Source organism: Phragmites australis, chromosome 22 (genome assembly GCF_958298935.1).
Source record: "Phragmites australis chromosome 22, lpPhrAust1.1, whole genome shotgun sequence".
Lineage (NCBI taxonomy): Eukaryota > Viridiplantae > Streptophyta > Magnoliopsida > Poales > Poaceae > Phragmites > Phragmites australis.
This window is the reverse complement of record NC_084942.1, coordinates 2,168,184-2,189,777: the sequence shown is the minus strand read 5'-3', so window position 1 is coordinate 2,189,777 and position 21,594 is coordinate 2,168,184. Positions and strand designations below refer to the sequence as shown.

Sequence of the window (21,594 nt, the reverse complement as noted above, 5' to 3'; positions counted from 1 at the left end):
TCCCCTCCCCTACTTTACCACGTTGTCAAGGTCATCGACAGGACTACATGGGCCCAGCCTGTAGGTGCATAAGGAGTCGAAAGCGGGAAGACTAGATCTAGATGGTTTGGCGTACGGGGTGGTCAGATCCACCGATGTCGAGTTCAGACGGGCGGTGAAACTGTGCTCTCCGATGCCTTTGAGTACTATGATACCATCGTTGCCATCAAGGTCAGCTCCCCTTTGCCCCCTCTCTTTGGTTCTTGTGACTACTCCATCGGGTTTGATGCAGTGTGGAGAGGTGTACGAAGATGCGGCCAACCCGATTAATTGGGTTGTTAGATCGATTAATCAGCCAACTAATTTTAGAGTCGATAACATGCTAATCTACTCGTTGCTCTGCTGATCACCGATTGATTAGCCAATTTTTTCATCAATGATTTTCTTCTTATTTATAACTATCGTTATCTCTGAGAATCAAAATTCATCTAATTAGTTAAACGATTGCACAAAGTGATTCTAATTCACTATAAAAACTAAAACTAAAATTTTTATAAGGGAATCTAGAACTCTATCAAATAGGTTTTAAGAATCAATCTTCACGTGCGCCTAAAATAATTTGATCATTAGTTACCCAATGATGTCATCACGGTATCCACCAGATCTCGAAGCAAGGTGGTTGGCTGGTTGTCAAACCCAAGCTATCTCTAGATGCAGCGGGCGGGGTGGTTGCTAAATCGATTATAGTGGTGCCATTTATTTTTTATGAGGATAGAGTATTCGTTATAACATAGACGAGAAAATTACACTTAGCGGATCCTTTTGTCTTGCTTAATCATTTAGCAGTATTTTAAGCAAGAATCTAAACACATGCGCATCTTTTTGTAGAGAGGGTTTAAAACAGGCATGTTCATTCCCCCATTAGTCTGCCCCCTAAGCTGTTGAAGTAGAATTATCATATTCTCTTAGTTCAAAATAAATATCGTTTTGAGTATGTGTAACCAACTGTTTTAAATTTTAATTACAAATTATTTTTTACATTATGTTTAGTACTTAAAAATAATATAGGTAGATTTATTTTAAAAATGGTTTTATAATATTTTATCAATATATTAAAAATAATAATTAAAATTATATTTAAAAACCCATCCATATCTAAAACAATACTTATTTTAAGTGCAACGTTGGTCGGTGGCGGCGTATGGATGGCCCATTTAGGCCCACAGTCTAAAACCCTAACTCTACCACCCTCTGACTCCTCCTTCCCCGCACACAACACCCGACTCCAGCGCCGCATCCGTGCCACCTCCCGCCGGCTTCCCCTCCTCCCCGCTCCTCTGCTTGCGCCCCCTCCTCGCCGGTTCCTCTCGTGGCATTGCCAAGCCGCCCTCTCCCTCCCATTGCGAGAAGATGGTGAAGAAGAGCAAGAAGAGCAAGAGCAAGCGCGTCACGCTGCGCCAGAAGCACAAGGTGCTCCGCAAGGTGAAGGAGCACCACCGCAAGAAGCGCAAGGAGGCCAAGAAGGAGGGCAAGGCGGGCCACCGGAAGAAGGTCGAGAAGGACCCCGGCATCCCCAACGAGTGGCCCTTCAAGGAGCAGGAGCTCAAGGCGCTCGAGACGCGCCGCGCTCAGGCGCTGCAGGAGCTCGAGGCCAAGAAGGAGGCGCGCAAGGAGAGGGTATGTCACATGTGCACTGCCTAATTCTCTCCCATCTCTTCTTGTTGTTGATGGTGCTATGCTGTTTGTGTCCGAAATCAAAGCCATCTTTAGCCAAATCCATCTCCTGTTCGTTAAATTTCATTGTGTAGATTACTCTTCCTTGCATGCATCCCTATATTGGTAGTTTGCATCATGGATGGCGTATTTCGGATTAGGGCCTGTTTGTTTTTTATTGTGATTCTAACAATCCAGATTTTGATTCGCATAATTTAGAATCTAGATTGTACAATCTAAAACAAACATCATCATATTATTAGAATCTCTCCCCTCTCTCTCCCTTCCCCTACAGACTTGCTCTCTCCCTCCCGGAGTCTCTCTCTCTCTCTGCTTCCGCCATTGGAGGCCAAAGTTCGCCATCGACTGCTGCCTGGGTGGCTGGCCGAGACGGTGTTCCCCAACTCCGTCATCCGGTTCAATGCTGCAGAGATGGTGTTCACCCTCGAGCACTTGCACGGCCTCGGCGTTGTGTACCACGACCTCAAGCCGGAGATGGAGCTGGCGAGCCGACATTCCACCGTGTGCTCACCGCGCCACCGGACCTGCATGCACGGTGTCAAGCGGCACACCATTTTCCGCGACGTTGACTAGGACCACGTCCTTGATGGAGAGTGGCTGGACGGAGATGGACTAGGGCGGGGGGCGAGGCGTACATGCTCTCGGGGCCCGGTGGCGAGGGGGATGTGGCGGTGGTGGGGAGGCTCGAGGATCACCGCGACGGGCAGCTTGGGGGAAGCCAGCTCGACATCGGCAGCCTCGAGTTCCAGGGTGATATGGAAGGGGTTCGCCGGCGGCAGAGCCAGTGGGGCGAGATCCTTTGGTGGCAGGGACAGGAAGAAGATGCTGCACCATGACGGGAACAAAATGCAGGGGATCCTGCGCTCGCTCGCTCGCCAAGGCCTCGTCGGGACGGCAACCTTCGATGGAGAAAGAAGTGAACCGTTATTTTGTAATGGCATGGTAGGTAAATATATGTCACAATTTGCTAGAAGCAGCATTTTCCTGGATTGTGGATTGTGGCATAATCTGGTCCCAGATTGTGAATTGTGGATTGTAGAATCATCCTGTTTGTTTTGGATTCTTATTTTAGAAGCTAAAACCCACAATTAGAATAAAAAACAAACAGGCCCTTAGTCCTTTTGTGATGACAGATTCCTTATTGGAGACATTTGCAATGAAAAAAAATGTTACTTTCTTTTTTATGTTCAGTCTTTAGCTGCTAATGTGGCTTAATTAGACACTTGGAGCACATGAAAGTACACTATAGTCTGTTGATGTCGCTTAATTCTTCCTCGCATCTTTCAATTGAGCCAGTTGTAGTATGTTACACACTATAGTTAAGAGAATTATAACAATCTCAACTAATCAACTAAAAAAGAATCTCAATTAATAATTACAAGCATGCAACACATACGGCCCATTTCTTTAGCTGCTAATGGTGCTTTCACACTTGGAGCACATGAAAGCACTCATTATATTCTGAGCTATGAGTTGCTATTTAAAATTTTACTACCCTACAAAAGTTGCTTTCAAATTTTGCCCTAAAAATGTTGCTATAAAACCCACCATTATATTGATGATCGTGTCAATTTGGCAAACACTGTCATAGCTTTACGATGTTGTTAGGGGGAACTTACCCTGCCGAGATATATCAAACCCAAATTGAAGTATGGAGTATATCATTGTCAAAAGAAGCGTGTACAGAACAAACATAGCATAGAGAAGTTGGCTAGCATGCTAACCGCAAACTGAATCTCAATGCACGCAGTGTCAAAAGTAAGTTAGAAAAATAATCAAGAGGCTAGGTAACAAGCAAGAGGCCAGGATTAATTAGAGAGTGATGTGATGTGATGCAATCTCAAGTCTTACATTGAGTGACTACTTGTCAGAAAAGAAAGAAAGAATTACTTACTGTACATACTCCTAGCTAGGGAGCTAGGCGTCATGCATGTGAGAGGGTTTAAACTCGTCAAATGGAAGGTTGCCAATGGCATCACATCAACTTTAATTTTACTGCTAGCTAGTGGAGTGGAGTATAATCTGTTTCAGTGCCCTATGCTGGATCCGCTTCAGCTTTTGTACAACTTACTGGGAAGCGTTCTGCTTTTGTGTTTGGGCAGATTAGGAGAGGAATTCCCTCCCAGTTGCTAACTTTGGCAGCTCAGCGAGCTTCAATAATGGTCTTGCAACAGCTCTCTTTCTGAACCTATTTGTAGCAACCGGCCTGAATTCCTAACTTAATTTGTCTTTAGCAAGCTGCCGTGGAGGAGAGAGGAGGAAATTTACAAAACGCTTGTTTTTCTTCATGCAATCTACAAATACTTGCTTCGATCACTACTTTGTTGGACTGCCAGAGCCACATCACATTATCACTTAATAACCTTCTTTTAATAATATGCATGTCAGTAGCTAGCCTTTAACTATGACCTTGCGTATCGATGAATCAATCTTAGCTAGCTACCTGTTATGATACACACCTTTCTTGCGGGTTCGAGGGAAAAAAATCGTAGCTAGTTGTCATGCACTAACCTACCTCAGTTACAGGGATTATATATGACAAAATGCGAAGCTTCGTTTTTGATTAAGTTGATGTATTAATTGGATGATGATCATCACTCATCAATCAGTTGTGTGTGTGTATTGTTGCAGCAAGCTAAAGGATCGATCTCTTCTTTCAATTTGACAGATTTGGCACTTGAAATTGTTTTAAAAAATTAAACTGAACACAATGGTATATATATTGATCTATCCAGCTGCTTTATACTTTTTGGAGTTTTGGGGATTCGGGTTTGACCTCTAGCAGTAGCATTTTCACATGGATATTAACCTTTATTGGTCTGCTCAGCTAGCTGTTAGTTGGTCAGAGGTCAAAATCGTTCTTCACCTTTAATCTTGTTTCAACGATGTCATCAGAAATTCATATGCTGTATGTAGATAGTGCATCATTGGCAAATAATTTTTGCTGTGCACTTTTGGGGGAACTGACTCAGGTGTGGACTCAAGTCGCAAGTGGAAATAGGGGGTCTAATATTCGGTGGATGGCCTGTTATCATTGGTGTTTACTTTGGTAGTTTTTGGGTCTAATTCTTGTCATCCGTTACCACAAAATGCTTGACCCAGCGACGATTAATAAGTATTTGCTGCCCTTTGCTAGGCTAGGCATATAAACTATGTGCGATTTCTTCCTTGAAGGTTCATTTATGTTCTTTGTTTAATTTCATAGATACATCTATTTTCTTTTTTCCTCGGTTGAACAACACTTATTAATATGGCTTATTTTTTCAGGCTAGGAAGAGGAAGCTCGGATTGCTTGAGGATGAGGACATTTCTAATTTGGCCTCTACAGCTTCTGCGCAGGGCAGCGCGTTTGCAGACAAGGATGCAGCAAAGGAGAATGCTCCTTTAGCAGTGGCAAAGAGCCATGGTAAATTTCTCTTCTCTCACTAGAGATTTAATAGCCCAAATGCGTGCTGTTACAATATTGAGTAAATTTGCTCAATGTGTTCCCAGATCATTCAGAGAGGTCATTCTACAAGGAGCTTGTTAAAGTGATTGAAGCCTCTGATGTGATTCTCGAGGTTCTTGATGCAAGGGACCCACTTGGCACCCGTTGCATTGACATGGAAAAGATGGTTAGGAAGGCTGATCCAAGTAAACGGATTGTGCTACTTCTCAACAAGATAGGTATAAAGCAGCATTTGTTGAGTTCAGAGTTTACTCTTATGATGTTTTATGTCTTTCTACATCTCAGCTTTAATTTGTGAATTCTAGATCTTGTTCCCAAGGAGGCAGTAGAGAAGTGGCTTACGTATTTAAGGGAAGAAATGCCAACAGTTGCATTTAAGTGCAATACTCAAGAGCAGAGGACGAAACTGGGATGGAAATCGTCAAAACTTGATAAAACAAGCAATATCCCACAAAGCAGTGATTGTCTGGGTGCTGAGAATCTGATCAAATTACTCAAGAACTATTCCAGAAGCCATGAGGTAAATGATCCTAATGTTTTTAGATAATGTTTATGAATATTAGATTCAGTCGCCTGTCTCACTTGTTGACTATTGTTAGGACGTGTTCATTAAAATGTGTATCCTTATTCAACATCGTCATGTGTGTCCTACTTCGTGCAAACCATATTACCATTTATGGAAACTATTAATAGAATCTTTTTTTTATTTTCAAGGGCGAGCTTCCTCAATTTTCTATCTGGACCTAGTGACATAATGTTTGTAGCTGTTTTCCGGCTTCAATTCCTAGCTTCTTGTGCTTCAATATTCCCATTTTTGCAATGCTCTTATAGCCATCTATATGTACATAAAAAAATTCTTTTCTTTTCTGCTTTGTTGGTCTTTTTAGTGAAGTTTTGTTATTGGTGTGCTTGCAGCTCAAACTGGCAATTACAGTGGGTATTGTTGGGCTTCCTAATGTTGGCAAGAGCAGTCTGATCAACAGTTTGAAGAGGTCCCGAGTGGTTAATGTCGGTTCCACTCCAGGGGTTACTAGATCAATGCAAGAAGTTCATTTAGACAAGAAGGTGAAGTTGTTGGATTGTCCTGGCGTTGTTATGCTCAAATCTTCTGATAGTGGTATGTCTGTAGCCCTCCGCAATTGCAAAAGAGTTGAGAAAATGGACGATCTAATCAGTCCTGGTAAGTGCTATTTTGCATTCTTCTGTGTCATTTCTGTTAGCTCTGCAAAGCTTCTCATTTATTCTAGTTGTAGTCTTGTTCTTGTTTTATTTTGTAGAGATATTGTTCCATTTGACATAAGTACGTAATGTGGCTGGAAGTGCAACATTACTTGACATGTTCCATGTTTTCTCTTTTTAAATGCTTCTAGTTAAGGAGATCCTAAGTCTTTGCCCGCATGAGAAGTTGCTGTCTCTGTATAAGGTGCCAAGCTTTAGTTCAGTTGATGATTTCCTTCAGAAAGTTGCCACTCTCCGGGGGAAATTGAAAAAGGGTGGTATAGTGGATGTTGAAGCTGCCGCAAGAATTGTGCTTCATGACTGGAATGAAGGTACTGTCAATAATTCCTGTCATTAACTTTGTTATTTCTTTATTTTTGGTTTTAGTGACCCGAGCTTTTTTTAGGTAAAATACCGTATTATACACAGCCACCTAAAAGGGATGCTGTGGAGGACTCAGATGCAGTAATTATTTCAGAAGCTGGCAAAGAATTTAATATTGATGAAATTTACAAAGCTGAGTCTTCATATATTGGTTCTCTAAAGTCTATTGAGGATTTCCATCATATTGAGATTCCACCTAATGCCCCACCGGGGATTGATGAAGAGATGCTGGAGGTAATATTTTTGTAGTAGTTGTTTTCCTGAATTCAGCTGATATGTTAACTAGAGTAATCACTGTAGATTTTGTGATCATCTTTGTACTTCCTATTAGTTCTAGAGTTTTTTTTTTCCCTTGTGATGGCCAGATGCATTGCACTCATTGAAGCCAAAGTTATTGTTTATTGTTTGGTTGCTGTTGTCTGTATGCTCATGTTAGGAGGTTTAAGTCTCTCAGTTTGATCCACAGGATTTTTAAATCATGTTTTTCCTTCCTCTTGACTCAATGATAATCCTTGTAACCATCGTAGTCATAAACTGTCATCATGTTAAAAGGTAGCGCATGTTCTTCTGGAGAGAACACTCTTGGGAATCTTGCAAATGTTTTATTCTATTCATATGCTACTATTTCATGTCAATATGCTTTGTTGCAAACAAAAACTTGCTCGCCCTTGTTTACTTATGATTCTTGTCTTGCACTAACGACCAGGATGGCAAGAAGCAGAATGAACCTGTTGAGGAAAGCCGCGAGGAGCTGATGTCTGACGTAAATGGCCATGAAGGAAGTAAGGCGACCAGTGCTAGCACACAAAATGACAAGTTGTACACTGCTGAGGGTATACTCAATCCTCGCAAGAGAAAAGCCGAGAAGAAGCGGCGCAAGGCGAACAAGTTCAGCGTGCTCAGTGACATGGATGCAGACTATGATTTCAAGGTGGATTATCAAATGGACGTGCCCGCTGATGACGAAGACGAGAGCAACGATGTACCAGCCGATGATAAAGATGGGGCCAACGGCAGAGATGAACCCAAGGATAACGACCCTATGACTGGCATCCATGACGCGTGAAATAGTTTGCCCCTTTTTGAGCGTATGAATTTGTGACACGGTAGATGATATCATGGTGAGTGCCAAAAATGAGCAACTGGAGCGGGGTTGCGAAGTTAACCGACATAAATTTTGTGCTCTGTTTGTTTCAATGAGATAATGGATGATATTTTTAAAACCTTCGGTTTGTGCGTGCGTGACTGTTTGGAGTGTGAGTTCCCGGGATTTGATGTGAACAATTATCTTTAATTACCTGGAGCTGGCCATCCCGTTCTGCTCGTCGTCGTCGTCGTCGCCGTCGATCATCAGGCAGCTGGATGCGAATGCGATGAGATGGATAGGCCGGAGAGATGATAGATCCCACTGCCACCTGGCTCACTACAGTCCCGTGTTCGTGCACTCGATCACCTGCCTGACGGACTGATCCTTCCTTCCCTTTGCATGGCCGGTCGATATGGAAAAGGCATCAGATTCCGATGCCCAACCTGCCGCGAAACTAAAGCCGTATGCTGCAAAAGCTAGCAGCTGGGGTGGTGTGGTGTATACTGTAGAGAGCCGGTGTCCGTGTCCCGGCATCCGTCGAGTACATGCCCGTCATCTCCGGTCGATGGATCGGCGGTCTGCAGCCTGTAGGAGTATGCGTTGCTCCCCACATTGCAGGGCAGGCTATGGATACCGATCGTCTCTGACAGGCCTAGATAACTAGTTGTTGAGATGCTTTACTCTCCAATTTATACTCTCTGCAGTCACGAGCCAACATTGTTTTGAATGGTGTTTGGCCCATGTGACCCCGGTGTAGTAGTGTGATGTGCATATAAGCCTTCACATTTTAAACATTGCACATCCGAATTAATCCTTTTATACGAATCAAGAACAAAGTATAAGAGATGTTATACGTATATGCGGGTGGGGATTGGATGGTAATAATAGTCTTTGCTTCTTTCTTTTTTATCCATTCTTGATGTAAACGCACCACTAGTTCAAATCCTATTGAGGATTACTGAATAGTAAAAAAACATTTTTCTCCAAAAAAGGAACAATTCAGAAGTATAGATTCTTTTTAGATAATGGAATAAAAATCCCAGCCTTCTGCAAAACTGCATCCGGCTCCAAAACTTATTACAAAGTATTGCACTCAGACGTCTACATCACACATCGTGATTATAGATAAACTTAGATCAATAAATACTAACATAACATGGATAAAGAGAATTTATTAAGAAGCAATTATATTCCTAAACTTCCATCCATGATTGGCAAAAAGTTGCATCACCGTAGTCTCAAGAATCCGACATGCAAGACGAAGCATCTCCTTGTCTTCGTCACACTTTTGTAATAGTGCCCAGAACCGGAGCCAATATATTCCTCTGTAAATTACCTGCATATACGTTTTACAAGGTGATTTATAAAAAACGACATCATTCTTGCTAAGCCATAAAGCCCAACATAAAGCAGATGCCCCGGTTAACAACAACCTTTTTTCTTTTGTTCCCCTTCCCGCTAACCAATCTCCAAAAAGATTATCAATACTGGAAGGTAAATTCAAGTTAAAAGGCTATCTGAACCGCTCTCCATATAAACTTAGTAAAATGACAATCGAAAAAAAAGGTGCTGAATGGTTTCATTGCTACTACAAAAGCAACAAACTTTACTCCCATTCCAGTTTCGTCTTGCTAAATTATCTTTGGTAAGAATAACCCCCTTCTTTAGATACCATAAGAAAATCTTTATTTTTAAAGGAATTTTCATTTTCCACACCACCCTATTTGCTTCTATATTCCCAGTGTTTACAAGGGGCCTGTGCATTGAATGAACTGAAAACTGTCCATTCTGATGTAAATTTCACCTAAAACATCATGATTATCTTTCAAATGGATATGCATAACTTGAGCCACCAATTAATGCCAAAGTGTTTAAGTTGTTACCAAACAATGACCTACAAAAAGTGATATTCAGTGGAACATTACTAAACACCGTTGCTATGGATGTATTCTTCCAATGAACAATGTTATAGGGCGAAGGGTATTGCTCTCTAAGGGTGAAATTTCCCAGCCATTTATCTTTCCAAAAACGAATCTGTTTTCCATCATTAAGATGGGAAGTACCCAGATGTAGGAATTTTCTTTTAACATTCATTAATCCTGACCAAAATTGTGAGTCACCTAGCTTTTTTTTTCACCTGAGCAATTGTTTGGTGTTTTAGATACTTATACCTAAGAAGATCCTATCATAAACCGTCCTCATTTATTAACTTAAACAACCACTTGCTAAGAAAACATTGATTTTGTAAGTCCATAAGTGTGTATAATCTCCACACTTAGTTTTTTTTTCAAATTTCTCTTCTATTATACTCCAATCCTTATTACATAGTTTTCTATAATGCATAGGAATGCCTAACTACCTAAAAGAATAGGTACCCCTGCGACATCCGAATAGTTCTGAATACTGTTCTTGACAATCATGTGCCGAATCATAGCAGAACAACTCGCTCTTGTGGAAGTTTATCTTGAGGCCGGATAATTGTTCAAAGGCACAAAGCAATAGTTTCATATTTTTTGCTTGTTCTAGATTATGATCCATGAAGATGATCGTATCATCTGCATATTGTAAGATGGATAAACCGTCATCAACTAAACGCGAAATGACCCCAGCAATTTGACCATCGCTCTTAGCCTGTCTTGTCAAGATGACCAGCATATCCACCACTATGTTAAACAGAATCAGAGATAAAGGGTCTCTTTGTCTAAGACCTTTTTTTGTTTGAAAATTCTGTCCTATTTGATCATTCACTTTTACTCCCACATATCAGCCTTCCACAAAAGATTTTATCCATTCACACCAGATTTGTGAGAATACTTTCATACGTAGAACTTGTTGTAAAAAGTGCCACTTTACTTTAACATAGGCTTAATTCAGAAGTATAGATAGAATTTACTATACTGCACCCCATGAAAACTAATGGTGCTTAAACCAGTGTCTAAGGACAACCACTATAACAAATCTGACTCTATGTGATGAGCTATATTCATAAAAATCACAATTTTTGTCATAGATAACCTTCTACAACGTAAATGCACCGTCGTATCCATCGTCATAAATAATGTGTCATATATTGTATTGTGCGATGAACATTTCATGCACCGTCATAAAGTTGGGGAGGTTGACCGGCTGGGCAACTTATTTTATGTGATGAAATATAGTTCATCATGCACAACTATTTTGTGAAAAAAAATATTTGTCATGGATTATACAGTTTTTCATCATGGTTGAGTGATGTGCCAACAAAATGCAATGAAATCTATGACTAGATATAATTATCATGAAGAATGAATGTCATAAAAGATATAAATTATGCCAACACGTCATTTTATTTACAATTACATTTATATTAGCATTCACAAAATGCCCATACATGTACTCCTTCCACACAATTCATAACCAAGCTCAAATGTACAAATTCATAGGAAGAATACGCTAGTGGTCCTCGAGGCAACACGATGGACTTTGTTCAGCCATTGACGTCGAAAAACCATAGAATAACACAGGAGCTGTACATGTGAATTATCACCATGGATGGTTCTGATATAGGATCACCTAGTAACGAGCCGAATAGCAACATGATACAACCCCTAGTAACAAGGACATATCAATTATCACCTAGTAACGACCCAAATAGCATGGGATACACCCCCTATATGTGAAGCATCCTCAATGCGTCCTCTCTAGCCTAATCCCACGTCGCCACTCAACGAGTTAGGGTTTGAAGTGGGGTGAAACCAGGAGGTAGCAGGTTTAGAGAGATGGCCGAGTGATGGCAGATTAGGTCTGTACTCCTTGTTTTTTTTTCTTTCTTGATGAAAACAGTCCATATGTGTAGAGCTCTATCGGAGATTGAACAGTACTTCTTAAAAAACAAGAATATATATAATAGATCATACAGTACCATGTAAAAACCCATGAAGGAGAAAATTACACAAAGGACCCTAGGGCTCTTTGTTGCAGCATAACGCGTTGCACCAGTCGATCCCCTCCAGGCTCCAACGCCATAGATGGTTGGTGGGTAGCATAGTCCCAAAAACCGTCCGGCAGCCAAATAGCCAATGCCTTGTTGAAGAGGGGGACCTCTCTTTACCCCAATCGATGCCATCATGCCAAAATACCATAGAGAGATAGAAGCAGTCCGGGGTCAACTTGCACTGTGTTTTTTTTTTTTGGGTGCAAAATGCGATGGGGCCAGTCAGTACATGCAGCAGAAGCTGCCCAAGACATGTGAGGCGAAACCTTGCAAATTACATGTTAATCAACCACCGTAACTAACAAAGCTAAGAGATATAAGGTGTGTTTGGTTGGCTAGCTCGTCTAGCTCCTTGTCTCGCTCGGCACGGTTAGCCTTGCCAATGTCAGAGAACGGTTTCGGCTCTCCAGGGTTGGCAAAGTAAGGGCCTGTTTGGCAGAGTTTCTCCTGATTCAAATTCTCTAAAAAAATTGATTCTCCGAGGAAGTGATTCTGTGGCTGAAAGTGATTCTTAATGATTCTCTAGGATAAACTCTATGAATCAGGAGAATCAGCGTGGTCAGCTCCTCAGGAGAAGCTACTTTTTTCAGCTCCTCAGCTTCTAGTTCATTTCAGTGAATCAGGAGAAGTGATTCACTCAGTGAGCTAAAGCCAAATTCTACCGTTTGGCAGAGCTCCTCCAGATTCAACTTCTGAGCTGAATCTGAAGCTCTGCTAAACGGGCCCTAAATCCTGAAAAGCGTAGGCACCGAGACAATAGACGAGAAAGCCAAACATCTGATTTTTTATCTAGCCCGATAAGGCAAGCGGCGGTAAGGGATCCAAGTGCGTCCGTAATTATTCATATTAGTCTCACTCTCACCTGATGAAATCGAACAAAAAAATCACGCAAACTCTGACCATTTTGGCAGATTATCTTGCCGCTATGACCATGTTTGAATCCCAGCCATACAGTACTCGAATGAGCTTCAGTACAAATGGCCAACAGATATGACGTACGTCTACGCAAATCAGCATTTCGTATGATCCATATTCCACCATGCCGATTGCAAATACGTGAGTCGCTGTGTTTTCTCTGAAAGAAATTGAGTCACTGTATTTTACTTGTGAATTTCTCTGATCAGCGCTTGACAATGGTTCCACGTTCTCGCCAAATACTTCAAATCCAATGCCAGATTTTGTAAAACCTCTCAATCACAAAGTAGATTCAACATACAAATTCAATGTCTTTCTTGTTACAAAATCGGTATCTCGAGGACAGCATACAGACAGTGAGGTTGGAGGAATCAGGGTAGATTCAACATACGCATTCAATGTCTTTCTTGTTACAAAATTAGTCTCTTTTAATTATTAAATTTATTTTATTTGAACTATTTATTTAGATATTTTGCTTCCCAAACCGTATAGAAATTGAACTGCTAATTTTTTATAATTTTTAATTCCCAATTTATCTATGGGAGTTGTTAATTTTCAATCAATTGAAAACAAATGTATGTTTCACTCGACAACAGCAACCGTTAGATGAAGATTTAACGGTTGATAAAAAAAACTGATTCACAAGTGAACAATATTTTTCTATAGTAGGGATATATACAATTTTCTGGTACATGTCAAATAAAAATTCCTGACTGAGTACAGATCAAACGATAGACGCACGATCGAACGATCGGACAGACAACGCGTCGAGTGAAATAAAACCATGATTTCAGTCGATTGAAGCCTAGTAAATCCGTTTATCTATTTATTAATCATATTTGATATGAACTCTTTGATTTAATCTAGACTGTTAGATGCTCATAACAATGAGTGATCTAGATCATTTTATTTTTCCGATTAACGTGGTAATTTTGTGATATTAAGAGTGAATATAGTGATTTCTTTTAACACTCAAATAATAATATAATAGATAGATTTCTCCCATCATCACTTGATAATGGTTCCACGTTGTCGCCAAATACTTCAAATCCAATGCCAGAATTTGTAAAACGACTCGATCACAAAGTAGATTCAACATACACATTCAATGTCTTTCTTGTTACAAAATCAGTATCTTGAGGATATCATACAGAGAGTAAGGTTGGAGGAATCAGGGTACATCCAAAACCAAGATCATGCGCATCGCGTCGATGCATGTTGCCTACAATCCTACCAATTCCATGTCTTCGCGGCCATCATCCTCGGCTTCCAGGAAGATCGTGACGTGAAGGCCGCCGCCGTTCACCCGGGACCGCGCCGTGCTTGCTTCCTCGTCCGAGTCACGGCGTACTGGAACCCGGCGATGCCGAGCTCCTCCAAGTCCCGCGGGTGTATCGGCTCCTCGGGCTGCGCCGCCCGCTCCACCTCGAGAATCTCCTGGCGGGCCTTCTCCCTCAGGCGCGCAATCTCCTCCAGCCGCCGCCTCTTCAGAGCCTTCTTAGCCTCGTCAATCAGGTCGGTCGTCGAGCGCTTCGTCTTCGTCGGCGCGGCGCGCTGCTTGACCGGGAACTGCTTCTTTGGTTCTGTGCTTTGCTTCACCACCTCCGATGCGACCTCCGGTGGGGACATCTTCCTCTTCTCTGTTATTTTCCTGCGATCCTCCACAGGCGGTGCCTCCGGTCGCGGTTCGGCGGCCAAGAACCGCGCGTCCTTGCAGTGCGGGGCCGCACCGCTTCTGCCAGCGCCACGGGACACGAGCTTCGCCTTCTTGAGGAGGCCGAGGACGGCGTCAAACTCCGCCTCCATCCGCTCCACGAGGAGCGGCGGCGCTGGCGCGGGGACGACCTCGCCGACACCAGAGCCCTCCCTGCTCTTGTCGTCGAAGCCGCTGCGGGCGCGCTTCTGCCTGGGCGCAGAGTGCACCTCGGCGCCGACGCGGCGGGCCGACGTCTCTCGTACCATCTCGCCGCAAGCCGCGGGCGCGACGGCAGCGACGCCCTGCGGCCGCTTCAGGAACCGGAGCTCACCGGCGATGGCGCTGAAGACGGGAGCGGCGCGAGGAGCAAGTGTGGACATGGTTTGCCGCGAGATGGCAATGAAGCAAGCTCTTGCCGTGGATCCGACTCGCCGCGGGGAGGGAGAACAAGAACCGGTGAACAGATGAGTGGATCGACGAGTCGGAAACTCGGAAGGCAACGATGCCCCGATATTTATCACCCCCGACGAATGCGAGTCCGAGTCGGCCGGCAGGACGCGCTTGGCGCTTGCGCTGCTGCTCCGATCGGGCTGGGGTCATTCAGAGTGGTTTTCGGACTCGAAGCTGGCCAGAAGCCGGCCGGCTACTGCCATACTGCCAGCACCGTCCACGCCGTCTCCTCGCCCTCGCTCTCTTCCACACCAGCTGCTTTCCTAGCCTCACGCCATTCTTGAGCACTTCCTGTTTCGAGTTCGCACTCGGCAGTCCAACCAGCGGCTCGTAGTCGGCTTGCGGCGTCGACGACCCCCTGGCTGAGTGGCCAGCGAGGGCGCTCTCGGCCGGCGTCCTTCTTGACGGCCATGTACAAGCTCTTGCTCCATGCTTCGTCATCGGGAAGCAGCTCCGGAGACCAGGCCACCAGGTACGTAAGTACTGTGACAGGTGAGTGGCGCCAATCTTGCGGTCAGAATTAGAAATCGACACCTTGACCTTCTCTGCTGTTGGCACCTTGATCTTGCGCCCATTCCTGTCGATGCATCTTAGCGTATCCATGATCCAAACCTTCACTGCTGTTGGCACCTTGACCTTCCTCTTCTCATCCGGCAAATGGAGGATACGTGTGAGCGAGGAAAACAAGCGGGGTTACTCAGTTACTCTTGGGTGAAGCATCAATACCGAGCACTGGCCAATTTTTTCGTCCCAATGCTTCATCAGTTTGCACCTGCACCGCAGCACAACGCGAACCCATCTCGGCATGCTAAGAGGATGATGCAAAGAGAAAGAGGCACAGTTTACATAGTGGCATATGAGGGCTATTTTGGTCCAGTTGGAACAGATGTAGGAGCTATGTCTATTTGAAAGGAAATTTTACGAGATCTTTCATCGAAAGATTTTTATAAGATCTGATCTATATCGTTCTTCTCTTATCCAACGGCTGATACATGTACTTGAGAGAAAGGAGAAGGACACGTGACATACACAAGAGAATGTCTTTCTGTGAAACCGGATCTCATAGAATTTTCTTGCACGTCCCTCGCCTCTGCAATCACGACCAATGTAAGAAGCAAAAATACTGGCACCGGATCAAAGTACAAGCTCCCAAAATCTTTAATATGCAATTTGCTAGTCATGTATTCATCATTGCACCAGAACTTACACTGGATCTGTTGGTCAAGATCGGGTGTCGACTCTTCTGCGAATGACGCAATGTAGTATGCAGCCATGATGCAGTAACCTATGCTAAAAAAAAAGAGAGACATGCACTCAAGATTGGCAGCCAACATTTCGAATAGGAGATATGGAGCGATGAATAGTGATAACAATCATGAATGAAAGAAAGCTCATCCACAATCATCCCAAATGCCCTGTCATGGACTCATGGTCACCATCCTTCAGAAACAAGCTCCTGAAAGAGTTGAGGGTCCCCATAGAGCCAGCATTACAGTAACTTGAGCAAAGCAAAGGAGAAGCGTAAGTCTTTTAGTCGTGGCCTTGACATTGGAAGCATGCCGTCCAGCTGCCGAACTCTGTCGATTGTCACCAAGCCAATATTGTTGATCGTCGTTCATCACTGAACACATACCCTCTAGGCTGCTTCTCCACTCGGCTGCCCTCTAGCTTATCCCATAACCAGAGCTAGCGGAGGAGGATCTGCATCCCAACCCCACCTACTGGTGGCTCTCCGTGTTGACTTCCTTCTTGTCGTTGTAGTTGCTGCATGCAGGGTTTTTTTTTTATCGATAAATAAAATTTAACAGAGGTAACCAGTAAATATGATTTATCATATATACCGAACAAAATTGAAATAAGTTTAAATAAAATACCGGTAAACATGGTGGTTTTTTTTATCAGGGTCCACCGGTTAGCTTGGTAAACTGGATATATCGGATATACTAAACTAGTTTTTTTTTCTCTGGCTACATATACCCAAAAACAAGACAAGGATTGCATCTGAGCGCAAAAGATCGCCGGACCCTTTGAAATGCATAGTATTTGAACATAATTTTGGCACAGATGAAAACAAACGGTGTGAACATAATTCTAGCACACTCTAACAGCAAAAGGTGCGAGCACGTAACCAAGCCGAAACGGAGAGCCCATAAAAGAATGGGCGATGGTATTGTTCAGGTGCCTAAAAATTTTGGGCTTTTCAGTGGACGAAGGACAGCCATTGAATTTGGATCGGGCGCTCCTCTCTTCTTCTTCCTCACGTTTGTTTCTTCTCTCCGCACGCCGATATGAAGAGCTTACCCGCCTGCCTACACACGTCTTCAGCAACTCGCGTGCTCGCTTCCTCGCCTCCCACCTTGTCTTTGACGGTGCTCCCGCTGCCACCCGCCGCCGCGCTAAAGCCAGGCCATCTCCGCTTGCCCCCACCCAGACACCACCCACCAGTTGTGCTTTGCCGCCCATGCCCAGCGACATCCCCGTCACCTTGCCGCTCCGCCCCTAAGACCGCCTCCTCCACCGGGCCATCCTATCGCCCACTAACCTCCCTCTAAGCCCACCACCCGCTAGGAAGCCGCCGCCACCAACCTTAAAGCCATGACCCACTATGGCTAGCCCTATTGCCTGATCGCGCCTCCTAAATTTCAGGTATATGAAATTTAAGAGACGTGTAAAAGAACAGCTTGTTCGTTCTGCTGACACCAAGGTAGAAGGTCTAGGCCCCTGAACAACCAGCTCCAAAGGGGGCCTACGCTACCTTCTGTATCGTCGATGGCGACTACCGCGCTGGTATTGATTGCGGCTATCTATCTGGGCAAAAAGAACTAAGGCAGATTTATTTTTGTTAACTGGAATTACTATCATCAGAGTAGGAATATTTCATAAGTCGTAAAGCAGAATAGGACTATTCCTATCATAGCAAAAGGTACAAATTCAAGGATCATGTACACAAAATTTCCAAAGAAGCAGCAAAATATATTTATTGTTAAAAGAAAATCTGAAAGGATCATGACTGTGATGTAAAGTTGAATAGCTGCAGCCTTTTCAGTAGATTGGTAGATTAACAGATGTTCGTCTGTTGAAAACTTTTGTTATTTTATAGGGTCAATAACTTATTTACCTTCTTCATATTCCGTCATTTTCTGTGAACATTATGAGCATATTTTGTTTATTAATTTATATCTGCCTTTTGTATTTTGAGGTAGTACCACAATGGCATAAAAAAACTGAGTGAGCTCACAATAAAAGGACAAACATGGAGTATTAAAGTGAAAGTGATACGGCTTTGGGAATCGATTAATAACAAAACAGATGAGCTTATAAGCTTGGATATGCTACTAATGGACGAAAAGGTATTTTTATTAACAATATTTGTATTGATTATGGAAATGCATATTTTCTTAAAGTTTGATAAACTATTCTTTGATTGAACAGGATGAAATAATTCATGATACTATCTGGAAGAGTCTAATAGATACTTATAGACCACTGATTAACGAGAGATCAGTATATCCAATCAGCAATTTTAAAGTACAAGAATGCACCACATACCGTCTAGTTTGCAATGAAATCAAAATTGTTTTAATCTATAATACAAAGTTAATGAAGGTGAAAGAGTCATCAAATATATTACAGTAATACTACTTTGAGTTTGCTAAAGTAGATACAATACTAGAACAATAAAGTGATACTAAACAATGCTCAAGTAAATGTTCAGTTAGGTACTTATTTATTTTGTAATCACTTTTAATGTATAGTAATTTATCTTTAAATTTTCAGATGTCATTGGATTACTTACCAATATTTCACGGGTACAACAAAGGACAATAATGAAGAACACTGTCAATCCGCGAACGAAAGATATTCGTGAGATTGAACTTCTCCTGTTAGAGTAAGAGAGACTATTAATTAAATTTATGGACAGCAAAGAATTTTTTCTTGCATTCAGTTTGAACATTAAATGTTTCAAAACAAATTTCAGGGGCAAAAAGGCTAAAATTACATTATGGGGAGAGCTAGCACATTATTTGAGTGAAGATGTAATTGGAAAGCATACCGTTCTTATTGTTACATCAATAATGGTTGAAGCTTCAAAGTTCAAAGGTAAGTTAATCAATTTTGTAGTATATTATAATGCTCCCTGATCAACAAAGCTACCATATAAATGAATCAAACAGTTATATCTCTAAAGACCACTAGCGCCACAAGATTGTATACAGATTTAGATATACCAGAAACCTGGAATCTTATTGACAGGTATGCAATATATTCTGTTATTTTTGAAATATTATTATAAAAGAATTTTTGTACATATATAATTATTACATATTAACGATATATTTTTCAGGCACTCAAGGGAAGAAATTTTGTCAAAAATGATGTAGGTAAACAAAAGTACACATGTGACACTAGAGGAGCAAATGTTTTATAACAGAAGGACATTACGAGAAATCACTGAAATGAGACATGACAACGAAACAGATCAAGTATTAACATCAATATTTCTTTTGGAGATAATATTGTGTTTTTAAAATTCTAACACTCATTTTTTTATTTGTAGGGTTTTGTATTTACATCAAAAGCAAGGATAGATAAGCTGCAAGAAAATGCTAAGTGGTGGTACATGTCATGCAACATTTACAGCAAAATGTGCACTAAGATAGTTGACAAATACTATTGTAACAATTGTAAAGAATACCCAAAAAAACCGACACCTAGGTAAACATGGTGTACCAGCTTTCAGCAACATTGCTTCACTTCTACATGCACTATATTTAACTTTTTTTCTATTAAATTTTCATTGCACTAACAACTGTGCTATAATAGGTATTGGATTCGATTGGAAATCAGTGACCACACAACCACTATTATCTGCACTATATTTGATGATGAGGCACAGAGAATGCTCAGCACATCTATCTCAGATTTACTAGATTCACTGAATGAAAATACTGAAGATGTACCAGAGATTATACAACAACTATGTGAAAAAATACTTATCTTTAAGTTCAAGCTGAGCAATCAAAATTTGACTGAAGGAAAACCAGGATACTTAGGTAAAAAAAATATTTGTGCCTGACGACAAGCTTGAGACAAAATTCTTGAATGATAAAGTTGAAAAGGTAAAAAAAAAAATACTTTCTGCATATTTTGAGTAATTATATTACCTTATGTTATTAATTGTTATCTTTGTGTATTCTGTTTGTTAGGATTTGATTGATCAGGACATGGAAGATATAATGAAACAACAAACAAGTAAATTGGAAGAGGCCAAAAATAAGGTGCTTGAAAAGATATGCGTGCCAAAATGCTGCATCAAGGATTCAACTAGAGAAAAGGCATCGATCTTAGTGACGTATGGTAAAGAAGAACTAGAAGATAGCGATGGAATCAGTATGGATCAAAATGGATGTAAAGGAAACTATTCATCATCAAGAAAACTAAATCTGAAAAGAAGGAATAAAACAATTATAATAGACAGTGACTCAGAAGAAGACTACAAAGAGACAAGTATGGAAAAAACAACACTTGAACTTGAAGGCTCAGATGTTGACTTCAATCATGCGAAACAAAAATTAGAAGATGCTATAGAGACTGAAATAAGATTGAGCAAAAAGATTAGTGACAAAAGGATGAAACACAAGGACAATGGTGGTCAAACAAATAGGAAGAAAATTCATCACAGAAAAAGAAAAGATAGAAAAGTTGTGTTTGAGACTAAACATTCAGCTTGTGAGGTATTTGAATTTGTATTATTATTTTTTTGTGTTCAATGATATCAACAAATTTTGGTTTTTTAGGGAAAACACAACAATGATTCAAAGGAGCAAAAGGATGACAAATGACATGGAGCACACGTACCCAATGGAGTTTCTCGACACCTAGAAGTTCCCAGGGATCTCAAACCATGAACTGAAACTCAAAGTCGGACTGCCAGTGATGCTCCTTCGCAACATCAACCAATACGTAGGTTTATGCAACGGTACAAGAATGACAATCACTCAACTTGAAAAATGAAATATTGAAGCACAAATAATAACAAGAACACATACGGGGGACAAAGTATGTATACCTCGAATAATCATATCACCGAGCGACACAAAGTGGCCGTTCAAGCTGAAAAGAAGGCAGTATCCTTTATCAGTTTATTTTGCTATGACCATCAACAAGAGTCAAGGCCAGACACTTAACAAGGTTGGGCTATATTTGCCGAAACAAGTATTCTGCCATAAACAACTATACGTGGCCTTATCTAAAGTCACAAAATGGACAGGTTTGAAGGTGCTAATCAATGATTCAGAAACTACTGAAGAAGACATGGCGAAAAATATTGTGTACAAAGAGATTTTCTAATTTATTTTGCCTCCAGATACTGTGCATGTAGATATTTATACAATTTAATATGGACTGTTATAAGGAATAACAACAACCTGTACGCACCTTAAAGTTTCTATTATTTTCCTCATAAGCAATTCATGTTCATTAAATAAATATACAACCCTATACCTCCAGATTTCGGCAGAGGCACATTCCTATATTTACATGTCTCCGAATTAAATTTATTGTGATAAAGTTTCAATTATCTTCGATGGTTAATTAAAAAAAACATAGACACATGGCATGGAGAACAAATCAGTAACCATCCAGACATTTGCTACTCTGTTAGACAATTCAACAAACACCTTAGAATCACTTAACTACCTGAAGAATCC

At 41.5% G+C, this 21,594-nt stretch overlaps 1 protein-coding gene across 2 annotated transcripts; it reads left to right on the top strand.

Annotated features, from left to right (window-relative positions):
• The first annotated feature begins 1,220 nt into the window (after positions 1 to 1,220).
• On the top strand, positions 1,221 to 7,994 carry LOC133904873 (guanine nucleotide-binding protein-like NSN1). Of its 2 annotated transcripts, none has more exons than XM_062346501.1 (8): positions 1,221 to 1,656; positions 4,981 to 5,119; positions 5,206 to 5,379; positions 5,467 to 5,681; positions 6,077 to 6,341; positions 6,532 to 6,711; positions 6,786 to 6,997; positions 7,470 to 7,994. In XM_062346501.1, the coding sequence occupies exons 1-8, from the start codon at positions 1,390 to 1,392 to the stop codon at positions 7,827 to 7,829; spliced, it is 1,812 nt and encodes a 603-aa protein (XP_062202485.1). In that variant the 5' UTR covers positions 1,221 to 1,389; the 3' UTR covers positions 7,830 to 7,994. The 2 variants fall into 2 exon arrangements, with proteins under 2 accessions (XP_062202485.1, XP_062202484.1); XM_062346500.1 differs by lacking the exon at positions 1,221 to 1,656 and adding an exon at positions 2,362 to 2,655.
• Positions 7,995 to 21,594: the final 13,600 nt, after the last annotated feature.

What these genes read in the sequence shown, in the direction of transcription:
- LOC133904873 (XM_062346500.1), top strand. Translation starts at nt 2,377, where the DNA reads ATGTGGCGGTGGTGGGGAGGCTCGAGGATCACCGCGACGGGCAGCTTG. An exon ending in GCTACTTCTCAACAAGATAG is followed by an intron (nt 5,380 to 5,466) that starts GTATAAAGCAGC and finishes TGTGAATTCTAG; the next exon opens with ATCTTGTTCCCAAGGAGGCA. An exon ending in GCTTCATGACTGGAATGAAG is followed by an intron (nt 6,712 to 6,785) that starts GTACTGTCAATA and finishes AGCTTTTTTTAG; the next exon opens with GTAAAATACCGTATTATACA.